The sequence below is a fragment of the Sipha flava genome, unplaced genomic scaffold (genome assembly GCF_003268045.1).
Source record: "Sipha flava isolate LNK unplaced genomic scaffold, YSA_version1 224_pilon_pilon, whole genome shotgun sequence".
NCBI classification, from domain to species: domain Eukaryota; kingdom Metazoa; phylum Arthropoda; class Insecta; order Hemiptera; family Aphididae; genus Sipha; species Sipha flava.
Genome location: NW_020272857.1, coordinates 457,867 through 476,388, shown reverse-complemented (window position 1 = coordinate 476,388; position 18,522 = coordinate 457,867). Strand labels below are relative to the sequence as shown.

Sequence of the window (18,522 nt, the reverse complement as noted above, 5' to 3'; positions counted from 1 at the left end):
ATAGGTCAAATATAACATGTTTGTGCAAAAAAAATTTAAAAAATATCTTAATTCGATGCTTGGTCGACAAAGGGTTAATAATTACAGTAAATTAGTAGCTTTAGGAATATAAAAACAGTATAGTTAACAAAACTTTTCACACATCTATCAATATAATTATTCAATTATTATAATTTTTGTATAGTATATTTTAAGTTCAAAGCGTAACTATGAAACTATGAATATATTACACGTCATAAATAATATCTCAATGTTCTTTTTTTTTTGGTCCTGGAGGTGGGTTTGAACGCCTCCTCATCCCGTATGTACGCCGATGATTGTGATTATTTATTATTATCTGCTTAGCTATAAATAATTGCTATAAAGGTAACGAATAAGGCCACTGTATTCGTTATCTGCAAAATTTAAATATAGGCTTTATAATAGATTTTAACATGTTATTCGACATTATACTTGAATAAACTAATTATTGAAATATAATATCACTAATAAGACATAAAATACTAATGATTTTATTTTTAAAGCTTAATTTTGTTAATTTAAAAGAGGAAATATTTTAATATTTTTTATTTGAATAATTGTGTAATGTATAATTTTATATTGATTACCTCTTAGTAGTTAAGACTTAGCTAAACCGTTTACGTATATCAAAAACCATCAGGTACTCGAAAATTTTGGGTAATGGGTACTCACTACCCGAAAACGTTGATTACCTACAAAATCGGGTATTACCCGGATAAATGAGTACCCAGGTACCTGGGTATTAACCACATCAAATCAAGAGCACTAATTTATTATAGTGTAATAATATTAAATGTATACAATTATACTGTTTTTTTCTATGGGTAACAGTGCTTGGCGAGAGAAGTGGGGTGAAGTGGTGTATTTAAGGAAAGGTTATGATTTTCGTAATATTTGTAATCAAAGTTTCGTTTTTTGAAGAAGGTTGTGGTTTGAAATAGGTATGTGATGAGAATTTCATTTTAATGGGAGAGTTGTGATTTTCGTTAGGGGATTGAGGATGCATTGAGGGATACGATTGAAGAGGAGGGATGTAGTTTTGGCTAGACTTGTGTATAATAAGAGTTTTATTTTAAGGGGAAGGTCATGATTTGGGTAGATGTGACTATGGTGAGGGTTACTATTTAATTTTTATTAAACTTCTAATATTTTACAATAAAAAATAGTAATTAAATTTAAAAGTTGAGTTATTATTTGAACATATTTCCACTCTTCATCAACACAAAACTATTGACTTGACGGCATGCAACACGATTTGACGCAACCGGTAGTTCTTTCTTTAAAATAATTTCAAAAATTTCTTCTAAATTTAATTTGCGAAGGCAGTCATTTCATTGCTGATTATTAGGATTGTCCCGATTTTAGCAGGACATTCACGATTTTTAGATTTTTTTATGTTTGTATAGGGTATTTATGTGGGATATTATTTCCCGGAACATTATAAAATAACCATTTTATTTATTTCTAAAATTGTATAAGAAAAATGTTCTAATTTTTTTTAGTTGGCGAGTCAGTTTAAATTTTTATAAAAAACACTGGCATTTAAACATAACAGTTATTTGTAAATAGCATCTTATCAAGAAATACGTAGATAAGTATATTTTATACTATGTTTGTACCTCTACTATATATTTAATATAATATAAAAAAAATCACGTGGTGTTATTATTAGTCTTATTGCGTGGGGTATTGCCACTTAATCAGTTACGTGGTGGACAAGGGTGGCTGACCCTAAATAGTTGGTAAGAAGGCGAAGAAGAATTAGAAAAATATGTGCACAAAATTAATTTCTTACTACATTGTTCAGTAAAAAAAAGTATAAATACTAAAATATAAAATGATAGAATATTTTATTGCTTAGTTTCAACTGATTTTTATTTAATTCGATTTTCATATTTATTATTTTGAATTTGTCTCGCGCTATTTTTTTAAACCCATAAAATGGCTTCCATAAAATATTGTGCACAATAGTTATTGTAAATAAAAACATTTGTTATGTTGGTGTAATTGAGTAATTATTTTATGGTTGGTACTTCATTCATATCACACTTTATCATTAGTATTGTTTCTCACGGTTTTCAGTTATTTTTTGTTGCGTCGGAGTTTCACGTTTTCCTCAAATTATAACTTATTTTGTAAACTTCATATTATTTGAGCGAAAATCGTAATACTATTATTTTTTAGTTTAATATTAAAAGTTGATGAATTGTGATTCACAGTTATGACATTTAAATTACAGTCATCGTAAATTACATTTGTAAGAATGTTTGGTAAGTGATTTCTCAATTTTATTAATAATTATGATATTAGTAAGTGTATAATAAACGTATGTTTAATTATAATTTAGAATAATTACAGTTTTAATTTAAGTATATTTATATTATAAACTGAAAATCTGTTTAATATGTACATTCAACTCATGTTTTTGATATATTATGTAATTCCAGGTTCAGGGTCAGGAGCATTTTCTGGGGGTGCTGGTAATACGTCTGGTTTTGGTCAGTCAGCCTTTGGTAAACCTGCAGCACCTGCTGTCTTTGGACAAACTAATACATCGCTATTTAATCAGACAACACAACCAAATACTGGACTTTTTGGTACTACTGCTGCTGCACCAGCTTTTGGTCAAACACCAACAGCTCAACCGACATTTGGAGGTTAATCATTTTTCTTTCTAAAAAAAAGAGAAACTTAAATACATTTTTATATTAGGTTTCAACACTGGCCAAACATCACTATTTGGAACTCCAACTGCTACACAAGCATCAACTGGTGGAGGATTATTCAGCCAGCAAAATGCTTCAATGGTGGCCAATGCTGGAAGTGGAATATTTGGTTCAAGTAATACTAATACATCATTCGGACAATCAAAACCAGTTGGTACAGGATTCTCTTTTGGAGCTCCTGCTGCACAGCCAACTGGTAATTTATTTGGGACACCTCAAACAAGCACTGCTGGTACAGGAATGTTTGGCACTGCTAATACAGGTATAAAAAATTATTTTACTATAATCATTGTAGTTGTGTATGAATTTATTTAAACTTCTACTCATGTAAAGTGGATAAATTTTAAGAAGGTATAAAAATTATTGAAGTTTTAATTCAGGATTTAGAGCTTTTCACTTTTTTGTTGTTTTTATCACATTATCTGTTTAGTAATATTCTGAAATAAGTTTAAATGTTAAATGCTTGAAATTATTTTCAACATTTAAGACTTGGATTTATGAAGTATTCACATTAATTTTCCAAATTCAAAAAATTAATTTTTTATTTTATTAGTTAATGTGGTTTTTTATGAAGAAGACTATTATTCGATGAATATATTATTTATTTATTAACATTAAATAATGTCTATTGTATTTAATTTAATGATTATAAAACATTTTAAATAAAAGTATCTTAAGTAATTTGTACTTTCTAATTACTACAGGTACATTTGGCTCTACGCCTGGATTTGGGGCATCATCTGCCGGTGGTACAACTATAAAGTTTAACCCTGTAACTGGTACTGATATAATGGTAAAAAATGGTGTTAACCAAACAATTAATACTAGACATCAGTCAATAACTGTTATGAAAGAATATGAATCAAAAATATTTGAAGAACTTAGATATGAAGATTATAGTGCTAATCGAAAAGTTGGTCAACAGGTAATTTAAAAATTTAAACTTAAAATAATGAAATTAATTAATTTTATTATATAATATGATAATTATAATATAATAATACAAGTATAATTACAATTAAATAAATTAATAATACATTAAATGTATTATTAATTAATAATAATATATATATTAGTATACATTTTATACTTTTAAGATATATTTTAACACTAAGCTGTTACCCCTATATTTTACCCCTAGGGCGCGGTCAGCAGTGGATTATTTGGATCTTCTAAGCCTTTATTTAGTTCAACAACAACTACAAATACAGGTTTATTTGGATCCAATGAAAATAAACCACTTTTTGGTTCATCTTCAACAACACCAGGTATGGGAGGTAAGTTTTTACCTCCATTTTTATAATTTGTTTTATACAAGTTTAAATTATTGAAGAATATTTTTATAGACTTAATTATAATCATCGATTTAATTTCAAAATACTAAAATATATAAAATTTATCAAAATTCTGTTACATCTAAAAAAAAAATTTATCAATTTTTAAGTTGTTTTTAATAGGTACACTTATGAATTAATCCATTAATATGCATTATTAATCAAATAGGATTTGGGAATACTGGTACTACCAATGTTTTTGGTGCACAGAATAGTATATTTGGAAAACCACAGCAAACAACTCCAGCGTTTGGTGCCCAAGCACCAACTCAATCATTTGGTATGAATACAACTCAACCTAGTATTTTTGGAGCCAATACAGCCCAGACATCTAAACCATTTGGAGGTAACTTTTATCTTATTTTATTTTAGAACTGGCCGTGGCCCAAGTACAGATAATTTAAGATACAATATAATATACATGATAGTAACATAAATGTTGTATACAAATAACTTATAAGAAAATGTGTAAGAAGGTTTACATTAGTATGATGAAATTACAACTAATAATCAAAAGAGACAGGGTTCTCATTAGCAATGCGCATCATCATTAACATGGGTTGATTATGAGAATAGTTACAAATATTGCAAATAGGGATGTAGAAAGGATAGGGTAAGCGCGAATGACAGCTAGGAACTTTAAAATTTATTTGGCTTAATAATTCAGTGGAGTCTATTGAACCACCAATAAGTTTTCTTAAAAAAGTTAGGTTATCATTACTACGCCGATCCACTAGAGAAGAGCGAATTAATTTGTCAAACACTGGCTCATAATCGTGAGGTAAATGGTTATTTTTAAGTATCCAAGTGGTGAAATTAAGAAACTTGCATTGAACTCTTTCAGTTTCATTAATGTTATTTTAAAGTGTACAGATCCCACACAATAACTACATATTCCAATATTGATCTAACGAGCACATGGTAAAGACCTTTAAGAGAAGTTAGCCTAACCTAACCTATCCTATTTATAATTAATATGGCAAGTAAGTGAGTTATAATGTTAGTGGGCACAATCATGATGACTAAACATTCTTTTAATGTATTTTATATTCTTTAAATGTAGAGATCATTTTGAATATGCAAAACATTAAATATTAACAAAAATACTATAAACTTACAAGTAATTATTTCATATTGTAAATTATAGCAAATTCACTTATTTAAAATAATAATATTTATTAAAGATAAATAACATGAATTATTAGGATTAACAATAATTTAATAGGTAAATATTTTTACTAAAAAAGTTTTAAAAAACTAGGTATTTGGTAACTTACCATAAAGGTTTAAAGTCATGATAATAGGTAAACTAATAAAACCAAATAACCAGTTTTGCGTAACTTAAAACTAAAATATAAGTATTGACATCATAACTAGTTTATTGTATTATGATATTTATATGATTTGTTTAATGTAATACTTTGTAGTTAGGTATAATTGTTTCAAATCTTAGGCTATATTCATTCTAAATTTTTTTCTTTAATTTTTCTTGAACTATGGGATTTTTAGAAAAATACAATATTTCTATAATATTATGATATTTAAGTAGGAAGATTATATTTACAAATATTTTTCTGTATTATTACTTTTAAATGTATTATTTTCAATGTTTAATTTCAATTTGGTTATTTATGTATCTTCATGGAAAACTTTAATAAATTAAACTTTAATATTTACTATTAATATTGCTAAATGTTAATCATAATCTATAAAGACTTGAAATGAGACTGAAAACTAAAATTCTTGACCTTAAAGTACATCATTTTTTAAGTTCGACAAAAAACCAACTTTGTTTTATTTTGTAAATTTCATATGTATTATTTACTCAGTAATATTGTGTCTATCAATCATATTCGTTATTCTAATAGGATTTATAAATTTTAATAGATCAACTGTGTTTATGTTTACTGGATTTTTTTGTTTTATAACTAAACTATATTAAATTATACCACAATGTAGATTTGCATTTACAATTAATGTGATTTATTTTCTATATTTTGCTTAACATATTTAATGTCTAAATTAACTATTCTATTTAAGTTGCAGCCCCTCAAACAAATATATTTGGTAGTACTGCTCCTTCAACTTTTGGTACTCAAACAACTACAGGATTTGGTCAAACTGCTGGATTTGGTCAAACTAATCAGGTTATTATCTTATTTTTATTACTCAAGTTAAATGCACTACATACATTACTTTTTATTTTTTGATTTAGAATAATTTATTTGGTCAGAATAAACCAGGATTTGGTATTGGAGGAACACAAACAACTACTGGTTTTGGTTTTGGAACTAATACATCTACTAGTGCTAATGGTCTTTTTGGAAGTAAACCTGCAAATACTGGTTTTCAAATGACTACTCCAGCTTTTGGAACGAACAATGCTTTTGGAGCTACATCAGCAGCTCAACCAGCTACTGGTAGTTTGTTTGGTTCTAATGCATTTAACAAGACACCAACTACAACATTATTTAATCAACCAGCAAACCAACAAACTGGTAAGTAAAATTACTGTATATTTGGAATTATTCTAAATTTGATAAAGTATTGGGTTTTAAAAATCTGTTAAATTTAAACATTTTTGGGTTTACTTTTAACTAATAATCAAAAATATTTTGTAAATCTCAAAATAATAAACAATAATTCATTTTTATTCATTCAAATCATTATCTTATCCTTACAATTATTTTATTGAACAATAATTTCATTTTTCCTTTTTTTGGACTTTTCATTGTTTTTGGAATACTTGTAGTTTTAACCATTTTTTCTGATAAAATCCACTATTTTATTTTTATAATTTAATTAAATTGAATATTTGAGGAGCTATAAATTATTTTATTATTTTCTGTTCTTTTTTAAATGTATAAAATAATATTTTACTTTAGGTGTATTTAATAATGCTGCAAAACCTGGAGGATTATTTGGACAAGGAACACAAGGAACAGGAATTTTTGGTTCAACTAATACTAATAATTTTGGTACAGGATCTTCATTTTTTGGTACTAATCAACAAGCTGGTGGAATTGGACTTTTTGGAAAGTAATAAAATCAAGATCACTTTATCTCTAAAAACACGTGTACAGCTAAATGTTCTACTTTTATTATTTTCTTTTTAGTACAAACAATGTTCAATTAGCTACAAATCAAGTGTCACAAAGTAATCAAATTCAATTACAACTAGATGCATTAAAAGCAATGCCATATGGTGATTCACCTTTGTTTAAAAGATTTTATAAGGTACCTACAATTAAGATAAAAGTTATTTTGTTGTTTATTTATGGTACTATCTTTTTTTTTTTTAATAGGATGTGTCTAAAGTAGATGATTCATCTCTTGTGCGAACACAAAATGTAACACTTGAGAAGTTTGGTAGTTATAAGGTTTCTCCAATACCAACACCAAAAAGTGCACCCCAAGTTCGTAGAAATTTCCCACAATTTAATCGTAAATCTTTATTTGATGGACTTGAAGAATCTCCTCCATCAATGAAAAATCGAGAGAATAAAATCATAGATAATTCTTTATTGCTTAATGTTTTTTCACCAAGATCAGGCTGCAAAAAATTAATTTTAAAAAAAGACTCTAATGACTGTAGTAAATTAAATAGTGGAAATAGTATGATTATGCATACTAAACCTCTTGCAAAGTAATATATAATTCATTAATTTTATAAATAATATTTCATTTATTTATGATATATTTTCAGATTAGAGTTATATTTTTCAAATAAACAAAGTTCGCCTGAAAAAAATTCACAAAAACTTGATTTATCTATTAATGAAGAAAATAATACAATTGCTCAATTACAAAGCAATCAGCAAGTTAGTTTGAATACTTCAAAAGAGACAGAAGTCAATGATACTCTGAAAAATAATATTAATGGTAAGCAAAAGTACATTTTAGTATGTAAATTGTTTCTTTGAATTTAATAAAAAGATTAGTTGATATTAGTTAATATATATGAAATTCATATGAAGTTTATTAATTTCAAACTTAATATTTATTAGGTTTTTATTTTTTTTTTTTTAACTTTAAATATTACTGGTTTAACATTGTACCTGTATCTAATTTCCAAATGATTTCTAATTTTTTAAATAAATTATTTTTTAAAAAATAATAAACTAAGCCTAGAATTAATGCATAGTTTAACTGCAGTCACTGATAAGTACTGCAGTTCAATTTTGCCCGGCATTGCTAGATCAAATCTGTAATCAAATAATGCGTTACAAAAGACTAGCTCTTATGTTACTCTACTACTATATAAACTCATTGTCACCAGTGTCGGCTAATGTTTATAATTCAATGGCTTAAATTAGTAATCAGGAAAGAAGGGAAAATAAATAACACAATTTGATTGTTATAATTATATTTTGTTGAAAATATTTTAGATTCTGTTATTGATAATCAAGATCCTTTGATTGATCCTAATACTCCTGAAGCTGAAGATCATCCTACTGGAATGAAGTTAAGACGCATTGGATATTATACTATTCCACCTATGAATGAACTGGCTGAATTGGTTAATGAAGATGGATCATGTTTTGTTGATGGATTTACTATAGGTCGATATGATTATGGAAATGTTTTTTTTCCTGATCGTTTTAATGTTGCCGGGTTAGACTTAGACTCTATAGGTAAGAAATATTACAAATTTTATAGAATTTATTACATAATTAATTTGATAAAATATTTATTTTCTCAGTTTATCTATGTTTTACTAAATTATTTTTATACTTATTAATCATTTCTACATAATATTATTAAGTGTATATTTTTGACTGAAATCATTCTTAAATTCTTAAGAAGTACTCTAGAAAAATTCATAAAATTAAGAAAAAAAATTCTGTTGTAAAATATGAAGTTAAAATTGTACATTCAGTTGTAATAAACAAACAAATTATGCAGGATTAATATATATATGTATATATATATTTATAAACAAATATTGTTTAGTTATGAAATAAAATAAAATAATACACTTTTTTTTTTTTAAATTGCTTGAGTAAAAATGAATTTTTTCAGTTAAAAAATAATCAAATAATTATTAAATTGTAATTTCAGTTCACATAAGACATAGAGAAATTATAATTTATCAAGATGATGAAAATAAACCTCCATTAGGCGAGGGATTAAATAGAAAAGCTACTGTTACTCTGGATCGTGTCTGGCCTAATGATAAAACAACTAAGCAACCAATCACAAATCCTGATCGAATTGCTGCTACAAACTTTGTTATAAAACTTCAAAGGGCATGTGCTAAATTAAACTCTCAATTTGTTGATTATCGTTCAGATACAGGGTCTTGGGTCTTTAATGTTGACCATTTCTCAAAGTATGCTCTTATCGACTCAGATGATGAAGACGAAGAAAATGTAGTGGTTAATAATATTGAATCTAAAACTCTTCCAAAACCAATTTCACAAAAACCTAAACTTACAAAACCAGCAGAAAATCTAAGCCCAAAACCAAATGTTTGTATAAGTTTTTGAAAATATGAATGTTAATTTAACCTTTTATTCAAACACATTTCCATAGGTTATGAAACCATTATTAGATCTTTCTGTTGGTCTCGACAGGACTCAATCACCTAATCAGTATTTATTGAAACCAAATATGCAACTTTCAACAATTAATCAACTATCTAATGATTCACGCATTATGCATTATAATGGTATTAACCAGTTTCACACAAATTTATATAATTATTTTATTTAAATAATTATTGTTTAATGTAGACATATATTATTCTTTTAGATAACAATAAAGAAAATAGCATCAGTGTAACTGCTCAATTGTCACAACATATGAATTTACAGCCACATAAGATTCAATGTATGAAAGCTTCATTTGATGACATTTTTTATAATGAATTTGAGCCAATGGAACAAGATGATACTTATGGTAAAATATAATTAGTTAATGTTGAATAGAATCATAAACTATTTTATTAATATATTTTTACAGAACAAAAAGATAAATTTGAAGATAAGTTGGAAAAAATTTTGGAAACCATTCCAGAGTATATAATTAGTCCTAAACATTATGATGGATTTTCCAAGTCTAAGTCCATTATCACTCCAACAGATAATCAAGTGTCTCCAAAATGTTTCATTTCAAAACAAAGTAATATAAATTAATTAAGTATATGTAGTCTACAAATATTTATGACACTTTCTATAATCCTTCAATTTAAATTTTTATATTAAATCTTAAAGATAAAATTTATCTTAACTAAAAACATGTTTTGATAATATTAGGTAAATTATGTTTTTATAAATATTATTTTTTATAATTAATTATAGTACTAGATATTTATTTGTTTCAGTAATTTCAATTTTAAGATATAGTGCATCTAAAAATGTTATTATTTATTGTGAATTATTGGAACTCTTGATATGGTTATATTTTTTTATTAAATCATACAATTTAAGAATGCTAAAAATGAAACTAACTCTTAAGATTATATATATTGTTCAGAGTTTAACATTTAAATTTGAATTGTTAGTTAAACTTATTTTATTTTCCTAATTATTTTTCTAACATTTTATAGAAAAAAAAGTTCAAGTGATTGAAGTTTTAAAACCAGTTTTAACTGCTCCTGTAAGTATTTTTTTATATTTATTTAACATTTAAAAAAGTATTAAAAAAATAGCAATAATAAGTTATTAAGTAATAAATAATAAGTGTAATGATGCACATATAATATTAGTAATGATGGAATTTTGTGTTTATTTATGAATTATAAAATATAAATAGACAAGGTTTAATTTTAATTAGTAAATCATAAATATGGCTACCATGTTATATGCATTATCTAGATTTTTATTCTTATACATTTATTATTACTAAATTATTAATAAAATTAAATTTATAAAAGTAGTAATATATAATAGTTATAGTATAGTTAAATATATAGTAATACTAAATTATTATATTTTATCAAACAATTAATTGGTTATTTTTTATTGCAGCTTCAAGCTCAACGGTTCAACCTAAAATATGGTTCCAGTATTCGTATACCATTTGAAGTGAAATTAAATAACTCTTGTGAATCTAGTAAATTGGCATTGCTAGATACTTCATCACTAAAAATTCCGTGGTCATACAATTTATCATTCATTTCACTGAATACAAAATCTAAAGAAAGTTTTATGTCATCAAAAGGAATAGACATAAGTTACTTAGCAACAGAATTGTCTGGACGTGGAAAAGATGATTATTCTCCCACAGTTGTTCAAAAAATACAAATTTTAACTCCTCTTCCAACTGAGACATTCATTGTAAATCATTTAAGATAAATTCATTATATATTTATATTTATATTAAATATTAATTTAATTTTTTTTTTATTTAGGAATTATTAACAGAACATCTACAAATTTGTATGACAAATAGTAATTGTGATGTTGAAAAAAACTTTCCATATTTTTATCCAACTTCTGGAGTAGATGCATTACATTCACATTGTTATTTATTAGCACAATTTTCGGAACTTCCTGAAGAAAAATGCTATGCACATGTATGGGAATTGATTAAAGCGTTATGGGGCGATCCTGAAAATTTATTTACAAAAGACTGCCCTCAAGAACATGTATACAATATGGCTAGACGTCAAGCTGTGTCTGATTGGCTAGAAACTATATTGGAGAAGATGGAAGATCTTAAATGTACTAATGATTCTATATCCAAAAAAATGTTAAGACTGGTTTCAGCCCACAAAATTATGGAAGCTTGCGATTTAGCTATTTCTAATAGTGAGTAATTATTAAATTCCTGTTTTTTTTTTTATACAAATGTATTTTTATTTCAGATGAATTCAATTTAGCTATGCTATTAGCACAATTAGGCAGTGAAAATTCTGTTAGATGTTGCATTCAACGACAACTTTGGCAATGGTTCAATAGTAAAGCTGATTTATTCATAGATATTGACCATCTTAAACTGTACACCTTGATATCTGGTCAACCTTTATTCGATTCTAACCAAGGAATAGTAAATGTTTGTGAAAATTTAGATTGGATTAGAGCTTTTGCTCTGCACTTGTGGTAATTTTAGTAAATTACGATTTATTATTGCATTGAATTTTTACTACTTGATGTTAAATTTAATTATAGGTACATACAGCCTCCATCTGGTACTATTAGTGATGCATTGGATGCTTACGAAAGTTCATTCGAAAGCGATGACCCATATGCATGTAAACCATACTATTCACATAATGGTTGTACAATAGATAATAATGATATATTTGCAACATTTGATGTTTGTTACCATTTAATGAAACTCTATACAAATTCAGCGTATGAAATTTACAAAATTGTAAATCCTCTTTCACATACGCAAGATCCTTTAGATTATAGTTTTAGCTGGCTTTTGTATAATACATTACAGTCTCTAGGCTATACACAAATGACGGATACATATGCTAATCAGTTACATTCAAATTTTGCTTCACAATTAGTATCACATGGACTATGGCATTGGGCTGTATTCATTCTACTACATATCAAAGATGATCAATTGTAATATATTTAAATTACATTACAATGAATGAGTAAATTAATAGAATAATTATGATATTGTAGAAGAGAAAGCTCAGTTGAAGAGGTAATTGGAAGAAATGTTGATCTCCCTGAAGGTGATATTGAAGACATTATTCTTTCAGAGAAAGAAAAATTTGTAGTTGAAAAATTAAACATTGAACATGAATTAATTTACAATGCTAAGGCTATTTTAGCTGCAACATATAAAAAGTAAAATATTATATATTGTTAACTATTTTTTAAAATCATTTATTTTACTTAAAATTCTTATTTAATGTTTTTAATTGAAAATTCTTTAGGGATTTTAGTATTAAACAATATTTATTTATTTTTAAATGTTAAGGTATTTAGAAGCAACAATTTGTTACCTAAAAGCAAAACGGTGGGAAGAAGCTCATAATGTACTTGTGAGTCATTTACTTGCAGATTTCATTCTACAAAAAGGTATTAGTTCTTGAAATTATTTTGAAAGAATAAACTTTTTTTAATTTAAATTTTAGAAGGCAAAAACACATTGAAACAATTATTGAATTGGTTAATAGAAGGATCCAAGATAAATGATTCAGTACCTACAGTTATGCTAGATAGCTTAACTCTACTAGACTATTTAAAATTTGATGAAAAAGTAAATAAAATGACTTCTGAAAAAGCAGTAACATATATCATATCATTATGTGAGCGAGTATCATATTTCTCCGAAAAGACTATTGAAGAAAGGTAATTTATAAGTATTAAACATATTACTATATTACTTTGTTGGTTAATTATAGGTTTTAATAATAAATTTAATATTTTGAATTATATTTTCTATTGGTTACTTAGCAATAATTAATCTTTTATTATTGAAAAATTTTGTATTTATAAAATCATATATTTTTTAGAATGATTAAAACTGAAGTATCAAGTTCCATAGCTTTGCAAATCGGACAATTAATAACAAAAATTGAACCAGAAAATCGTAAGATTTTAAAATCTTTAGTTCAACCTTTGAACAAGTTAACACTTACTGAAGATTATGCATTAGATGAATTAGTACTCACAATATCTCATTGTATTTAAATGTATTTGAGTTATCTTTTTTCTTTTTTATTGAAATTAAATTTCTGAATTATATCCTGAATTTTAACCTTGAAAATATAATTAAAAAGTTGTAAATATGTATTATAAATATTTTTATTAATAGGTATAAAACAATTGTGTACCACGATTATGTTATTATATTAATATTTATAGTTAAATAAAAAAAAAAAATATGACAGAATTATAAACTTTGATACAAGCAACAATGAAATTTTTTACTAAAATAAAACATGAATTCATATCGTAATTAATAAAAAGTTAAATTAATTTTTGAAAAAGAAGCATTTATTAGTTTCCAATATTTCTGTATTTATAATTTTCATTGTTTAGCTTTAGCTGCTTGACGTCGTTTTACATCCCAGTTATAAACTCTGGCCATATTAACTTCTGTTGTAGTAAACTGATCCCTAATATAAATAACAAATGACAGTTAAACTTCTGCGTTAAATAAATTTTATAAATATTTACTATTTTAAATTAAAAATACCTTAGAAAATCGAGATCATCATCAACCTGTCCCATATTATTAGTAGCTAATTGTATATTTCTTGAAATGAGTTCAGTAGCATCTTCAAGATTATATTCTAGCATGACATTAGCCTTAAAATAAAATTGATATTGTAAGAATTTTTTTTGGTTTTTTAGTTAATTGATAACTAAAAATAATTTTAATTACACCAAGCCAGAGGTACACATTATCAGTTCCTGGTATATGTGCTTTAGCGTAAACATCATCGGATAATAAGAAATCTGTTTTTAACTGTTTTCCTTTATGAGCTTTCATTGTTTTGATCATATCCAATGTATTTTCTAAATCTGGCAATTGTGATTGTAATCTATATAGAAAAAAAGTTTAAATATAAATTTTTATTTAATAGAAAAATATAATGGCAACTAATTACAATTAAAAATGAATATTAATTGAATTATGCCATAGGATATTAGATCTCTAAAGTAATATAAATCCATAACTTAGTTGCACAGGGCTGCTGGGCACCACCTGAAAAGTAAATGGAGCCCTACAATTTAAATTTCAGAGTAAGAGGCATGTATTTTGACTAATGTTTCTCAAATTATAATTTATTCTACAATATTTGGTAAAATATAATATTTCATAATAAAAAAAAAAATAAAACTACTACAATTGACTATAAAAGTACAAATTAAGAATAATTGAAGCTGAGAAAAATATTTAAGATTCAAGTAAAACATATTCATTGGGATCAATATACCACATTGAGGTCCCCATACACTGTAGCGGTGGCGTTAAATTTGTACACACGTATTGTAATGGGAGTCCGCACACTGCTGCAGTAATTTGGCCGCGGTAAAATATTGTTGCTGCGATATTTTAAAAACCGCAGCATGCTTGATTTCACCGTCACTGCTCAGCAGTATTTTCAATTGACTTATCAAATATATACTAATGGTACCTATACTATCTAATATATATGGTGTACATTAGTCGACTAATTATTTCCTAGAAACTATTCAAGTTATAGTTTAATATACCATTTAACTTAATTAAAAATAATCAATAAAATATTATATATATATATAATGAATATGATATATAAATAGTATAAGTACTCAATATAGTATCTACTAACATACTATATAGATAAATCATCAATTTATTTATGACATAGGAATTAATTAATTAACTATAAAATTATTGTATGTAATGTCATTGATTATAAATATTTATAATCAATGGTAATATATAAATATATTATGTTTATACTGGATAAAAATCACCACTGTTACAATGTGTTTAGGTCTGCGATTTTAATATTGTCACCGCCACCGCGGCAGTATGTGGGGACCATTGAAGTTATATTTAATTATTTGTACAATATAATTTATTAAATAGATACACTAACATTTTGTTAAGATAGGGCCCAAAAGTATTATAGGTACACCTGAAATACAGGTTTATGCATGTATATGCTTAGGTACTAAACGGGGTAATAGGTATTATAACACAGAAGATAACAACACTTTATAATAGCCAGTCAAGGTTCATGACAATAATATGCATAGCTCATTAGACACTAGTGCTATAAACCATTTAAATAGTAGTTTTCTACCTTAAATAAGTGTCAGGTAACTTATGCTTGGTTTTAATTTAATGGATAAGCACAGAATAAGATAAATATGACTGTTAACTGTAGCACAATAAGATGTGCAAAAAGGAAATTCTATAAGCATTAATCATCAGAAATATTATGTTTGGATTACTAAACAGTTATTTAACTAATAGTAAATGATTTACATATGTAGTTTTAATGGATTTTTCAGCAAAGTCCCCTACCTTGGAAGGAATATAATTAGAATTAAATTAATGTTAAAATGTAACTGTGTAGTACCTTTTTCTTTTAGTTATTAAATTATATTCAAAAAATTTATATTTGCTATGCTGTTCATCTAATCTTTTGAGTACTTCTTCAACACTACTATTTTCTGATTTTTCCATAAACTTGTCAACATCATCCTGAATAAAATAATGAAATCACTTTTAAAAAATATTTTAATTATAAGGTAAATTAAAAACGTTTTTGTATATACAAACCACAAATACAGCCGACGGTATTCGAGGATTACTTTCCAGTTTGCTACTTTCTTTCTCCATACTTTTTAAACAAAGAAAATACAAGTGAAAAATAAAATAAAATTATATAATCTATAGTAATTTTGTCTAATAAAAATATTTGCAGCCGAACACAACCTTATGATTTAAAAAATAAATTTCCTTTTAAAATTCTAGAAATCACTGGTTCATCAAAAAATTAAAAACGTGATATATCAAATCGTTGAAATTAATTTGTTTCTTCCAGAGCATCGAATTATTCAATCAGTGCCGACCGTACGGTATTTTACTTTTTCTCCGTGTCTCATATGAGGTATGTAGTCAAGGGGGGCAAGGTATTTAAATTTTTTAATTTTTGTTTTATTATCTAATTAGTGATAAAGTATCTTATTGTTTTTGACGTTTTCTATCATATAGGTAGGGAATGTACACAATTTAATTATTAATTTTGTGTATGGTTAGAATGTTAGAACTTAATTTTACAGTATTCATTTTAATTAATTAATGTGCAACTTTAAATCAATAAATCCATTTATTTTATATAAATAAAATAAAACCATTTATTTGATAATTTTAGGTTACTTATAAAATTAAATGTTTCTAGCTTCTATAAAATAAATAAAGAACTATCAATTACTAAACTATTTAGTATTTACCAACTTTAAATATTCACATATAAAAGTCGAAACAGTACGTTGAAAACCGATGACTTAAGAGGGCGCAACAGTGAAAAAAATATGTAATTCACCTATCATAATATCCGCATAACATTTGTCGACTAAGTGTCGACCGTGGTACTCAACGTTTCAAAAAATATTTATTTTGTGATATTTTATACTACATAATGGTTGTGATAATTGACCCATGAAAAAGCCAAGGGGCGCAGATGCCCCTACTTGCCCCCCCTGCGGATACTCTGTACGTAGTCACTTTCGATAACCGTAATATAATTTTGACGACTTTCCATTTACTTGCTTTTGAAATAACATTTTTTTACCAACTATTGTTATTCATTATTTCTTATTGAACTGTTAAAATTGAAGTTTTATTTTTAAGTTCAGAAATATTTTAATATTCGTGTAATGTAATGATAAAGATGGTGAATTAATAAATTAATTTAGTAATTTTAATAGTTGAGTATAAATGTATTTCCTTAACGTCCTTAAATAATCGGCCAACGATAGGACTAAACAACCAGACGAATAGTTGGATCTACTACATTATAATACATGCATTCATTATTTATAAATTTATTTCACTTGGTATTCACAAATTAAACCTCCTGATTAGAACTTTTATAATACATAAACATACTTAGACTAATGTTTAATTTTTATATTATTAATGAAAAGGTTTATTGGGTTTATATTCGTATAATTAATTATTTATTTTAGTTTTTATTTTTTTATTTTTCATAAAAATAATGAACCCCATTAAAAATGTTTGTGTGAATGAGGCTCAGAGCCGTATTTAAGGGGTAATTCAAAGAGGAAATAGTCCCTCTGAAATATTTAAGGGGAGAACAATATTTTTACAGTGATTCTAAATAAAACCAAATTGATTTTTTCGCATTCTCAGTGAAAATGATTTATAAATAAATTAAAGTATATAAAAAATAAATTTTATGCCTACTATAAAATTATTATATTATTTAGGCTGCATCCGAATTGCGTGCTAAAAAATATGAGGACTTTTAGTCAACAATCGAATTGCGTGCGTAAAATTTTGAGTTTTCGACAACCTGCATAGCTGCACGTATGCTGTGAAAAGAACATTGAATTATTTGTAGTTTCCGACCGTCAGTCAGTATTCAGAAACACGACAAACGACCAACGACAAATGATAAAAATGAAAGTTAATGTAATGTACAGTGAAAAAAAAAATTATACATAATTAATGGTTATAAATTTAATTTCAACAAGGTTTTAAATAATAATACTCAGAGATGGGCATGCACAAAACGAATGTGAAATTCGTATTTTAAATTAAATGAAAATAGTGAAATTTTTTGAGCGTTTTAAATCACAGCCATGAAAAAGATAATGTAAATATTTTAATTCGACAAAAATTAAGCAATAAATTAAAACACAAGGCTCTGGATGATCCGTGTGAAAAGCTGTGTATATATACAAAAATAATTATAATTATACATCGAGAATTATGTGAAGGGGATATTGATAGATAGACACCATACGTATAAGAAAAAATATTCACTATGTACGGTCAAG

At 26.0% G+C, this 18,522-nt stretch overlaps 2 protein-coding genes across 4 annotated transcripts; one reads left to right on the top strand and one right to left on the bottom strand.

Moving 5' to 3' along the window:
- The first annotated feature begins 2,090 nt into the window (after nt 1–2,090).
- On the top strand, nt 2,091–13,781 carry LOC112683314 (nuclear pore complex protein Nup98-Nup96). 3 transcript variants are annotated; one of them, XM_025554289.1, is made up of 26 exons: nt 2,091–2,291; nt 2,469–2,678; nt 2,734–3,009; nt 3,452–3,672; nt 3,889–4,015; nt 4,251–4,427; nt 6,122–6,228; nt 6,297–6,579; nt 6,967–7,120; nt 7,198–7,318; nt 7,387–7,727; nt 7,788–7,963; nt 8,470–8,715; nt 9,143–9,552; nt 9,617–9,752; nt 9,836–9,982; nt 10,046–10,204; nt 10,632–10,681; nt 11,053–11,361; nt 11,436–11,835; nt 11,892–12,126; nt 12,196–12,603; nt 12,667–12,834; nt 12,968–13,068; nt 13,125–13,341; nt 13,506–13,781. In XM_025554289.1, exons 1-26 carry the CDS (start codon nt 2,285–2,287, stop codon nt 13,681–13,683), a joined length of 5,364 nt encoding a protein of 1,787 aa, XP_025410074.1. In that variant the 5' UTR covers nt 2,091–2,284; the 3' UTR covers nt 13,684–13,781. The 3 variants fall into 3 exon arrangements, with proteins under 3 accessions (XP_025410074.1, XP_025410073.1, XP_025410072.1); XM_025554288.1 differs by having other exon boundaries at nt 3,889–4,024; nt 6,128–6,228; XM_025554287.1 differs by having other exon boundaries at nt 3,889–4,024.
- A 186-nt stretch (nt 13,782–13,967) lies between these two features.
- Nucleotides 13,968–16,442, bottom strand: LOC112683315 (prefoldin subunit 3). Its single transcript, XM_025554290.1, has 5 exons — nt 16,277–16,442; nt 16,074–16,198; nt 14,381–14,540; nt 14,192–14,304; nt 13,968–14,111 (listed from the first exon to the last, which is right to left on the bottom strand). The coding sequence occupies exons 1-5, from the start codon at nt 16,334–16,336 to the stop codon at nt 14,024–14,026; spliced, it is 546 nt and encodes a 181-aa protein (XP_025410075.1). The 5' UTR covers nt 16,337–16,442; the 3' UTR covers nt 13,968–14,023.
- Nucleotides 16,443–18,522: the final 2,080 nt, after the last annotated feature.

Excerpts from the sequence above, each read along its gene's own strand:
- LOC112683314 (XM_025554287.1), top strand. Across the intron at positions 4,428-6,121 it reads GACATCTAAACCATTTGGAG|TTGCAGCCCCTCAAACAAAT; the intron begins GTAACTTTTATC and ends ATTCTATTTAAG. Across the intron at positions 12,604-12,666 it reads CATATCAAAGATGATCAATT|AAGAGAAAGCTCAGTTGAAG; the intron begins GTAATATATTTA and ends ATGATATTGTAG.
- LOC112683315 (XM_025554290.1), bottom strand. The coding sequence starts at position 16,336 with ATGGAGAAAGAAAGTAGCAAACTGGAAAGTAATCCTCGAATACCGTCG. Across the intron at positions 16,199-16,276 it reads TACCGTCGGCTGTATTTGTG|GATGATGTTGACAAGTTTAT; the intron begins GTTTGTATATAC and ends TATTTTATTCAG. Across the intron at positions 14,112-14,191 it reads GATGATCTCGATTTTCTAAG|GGATCAGTTTACTACAACAG; the intron begins GTATTTTTAATT and ends TATTTATATTAG.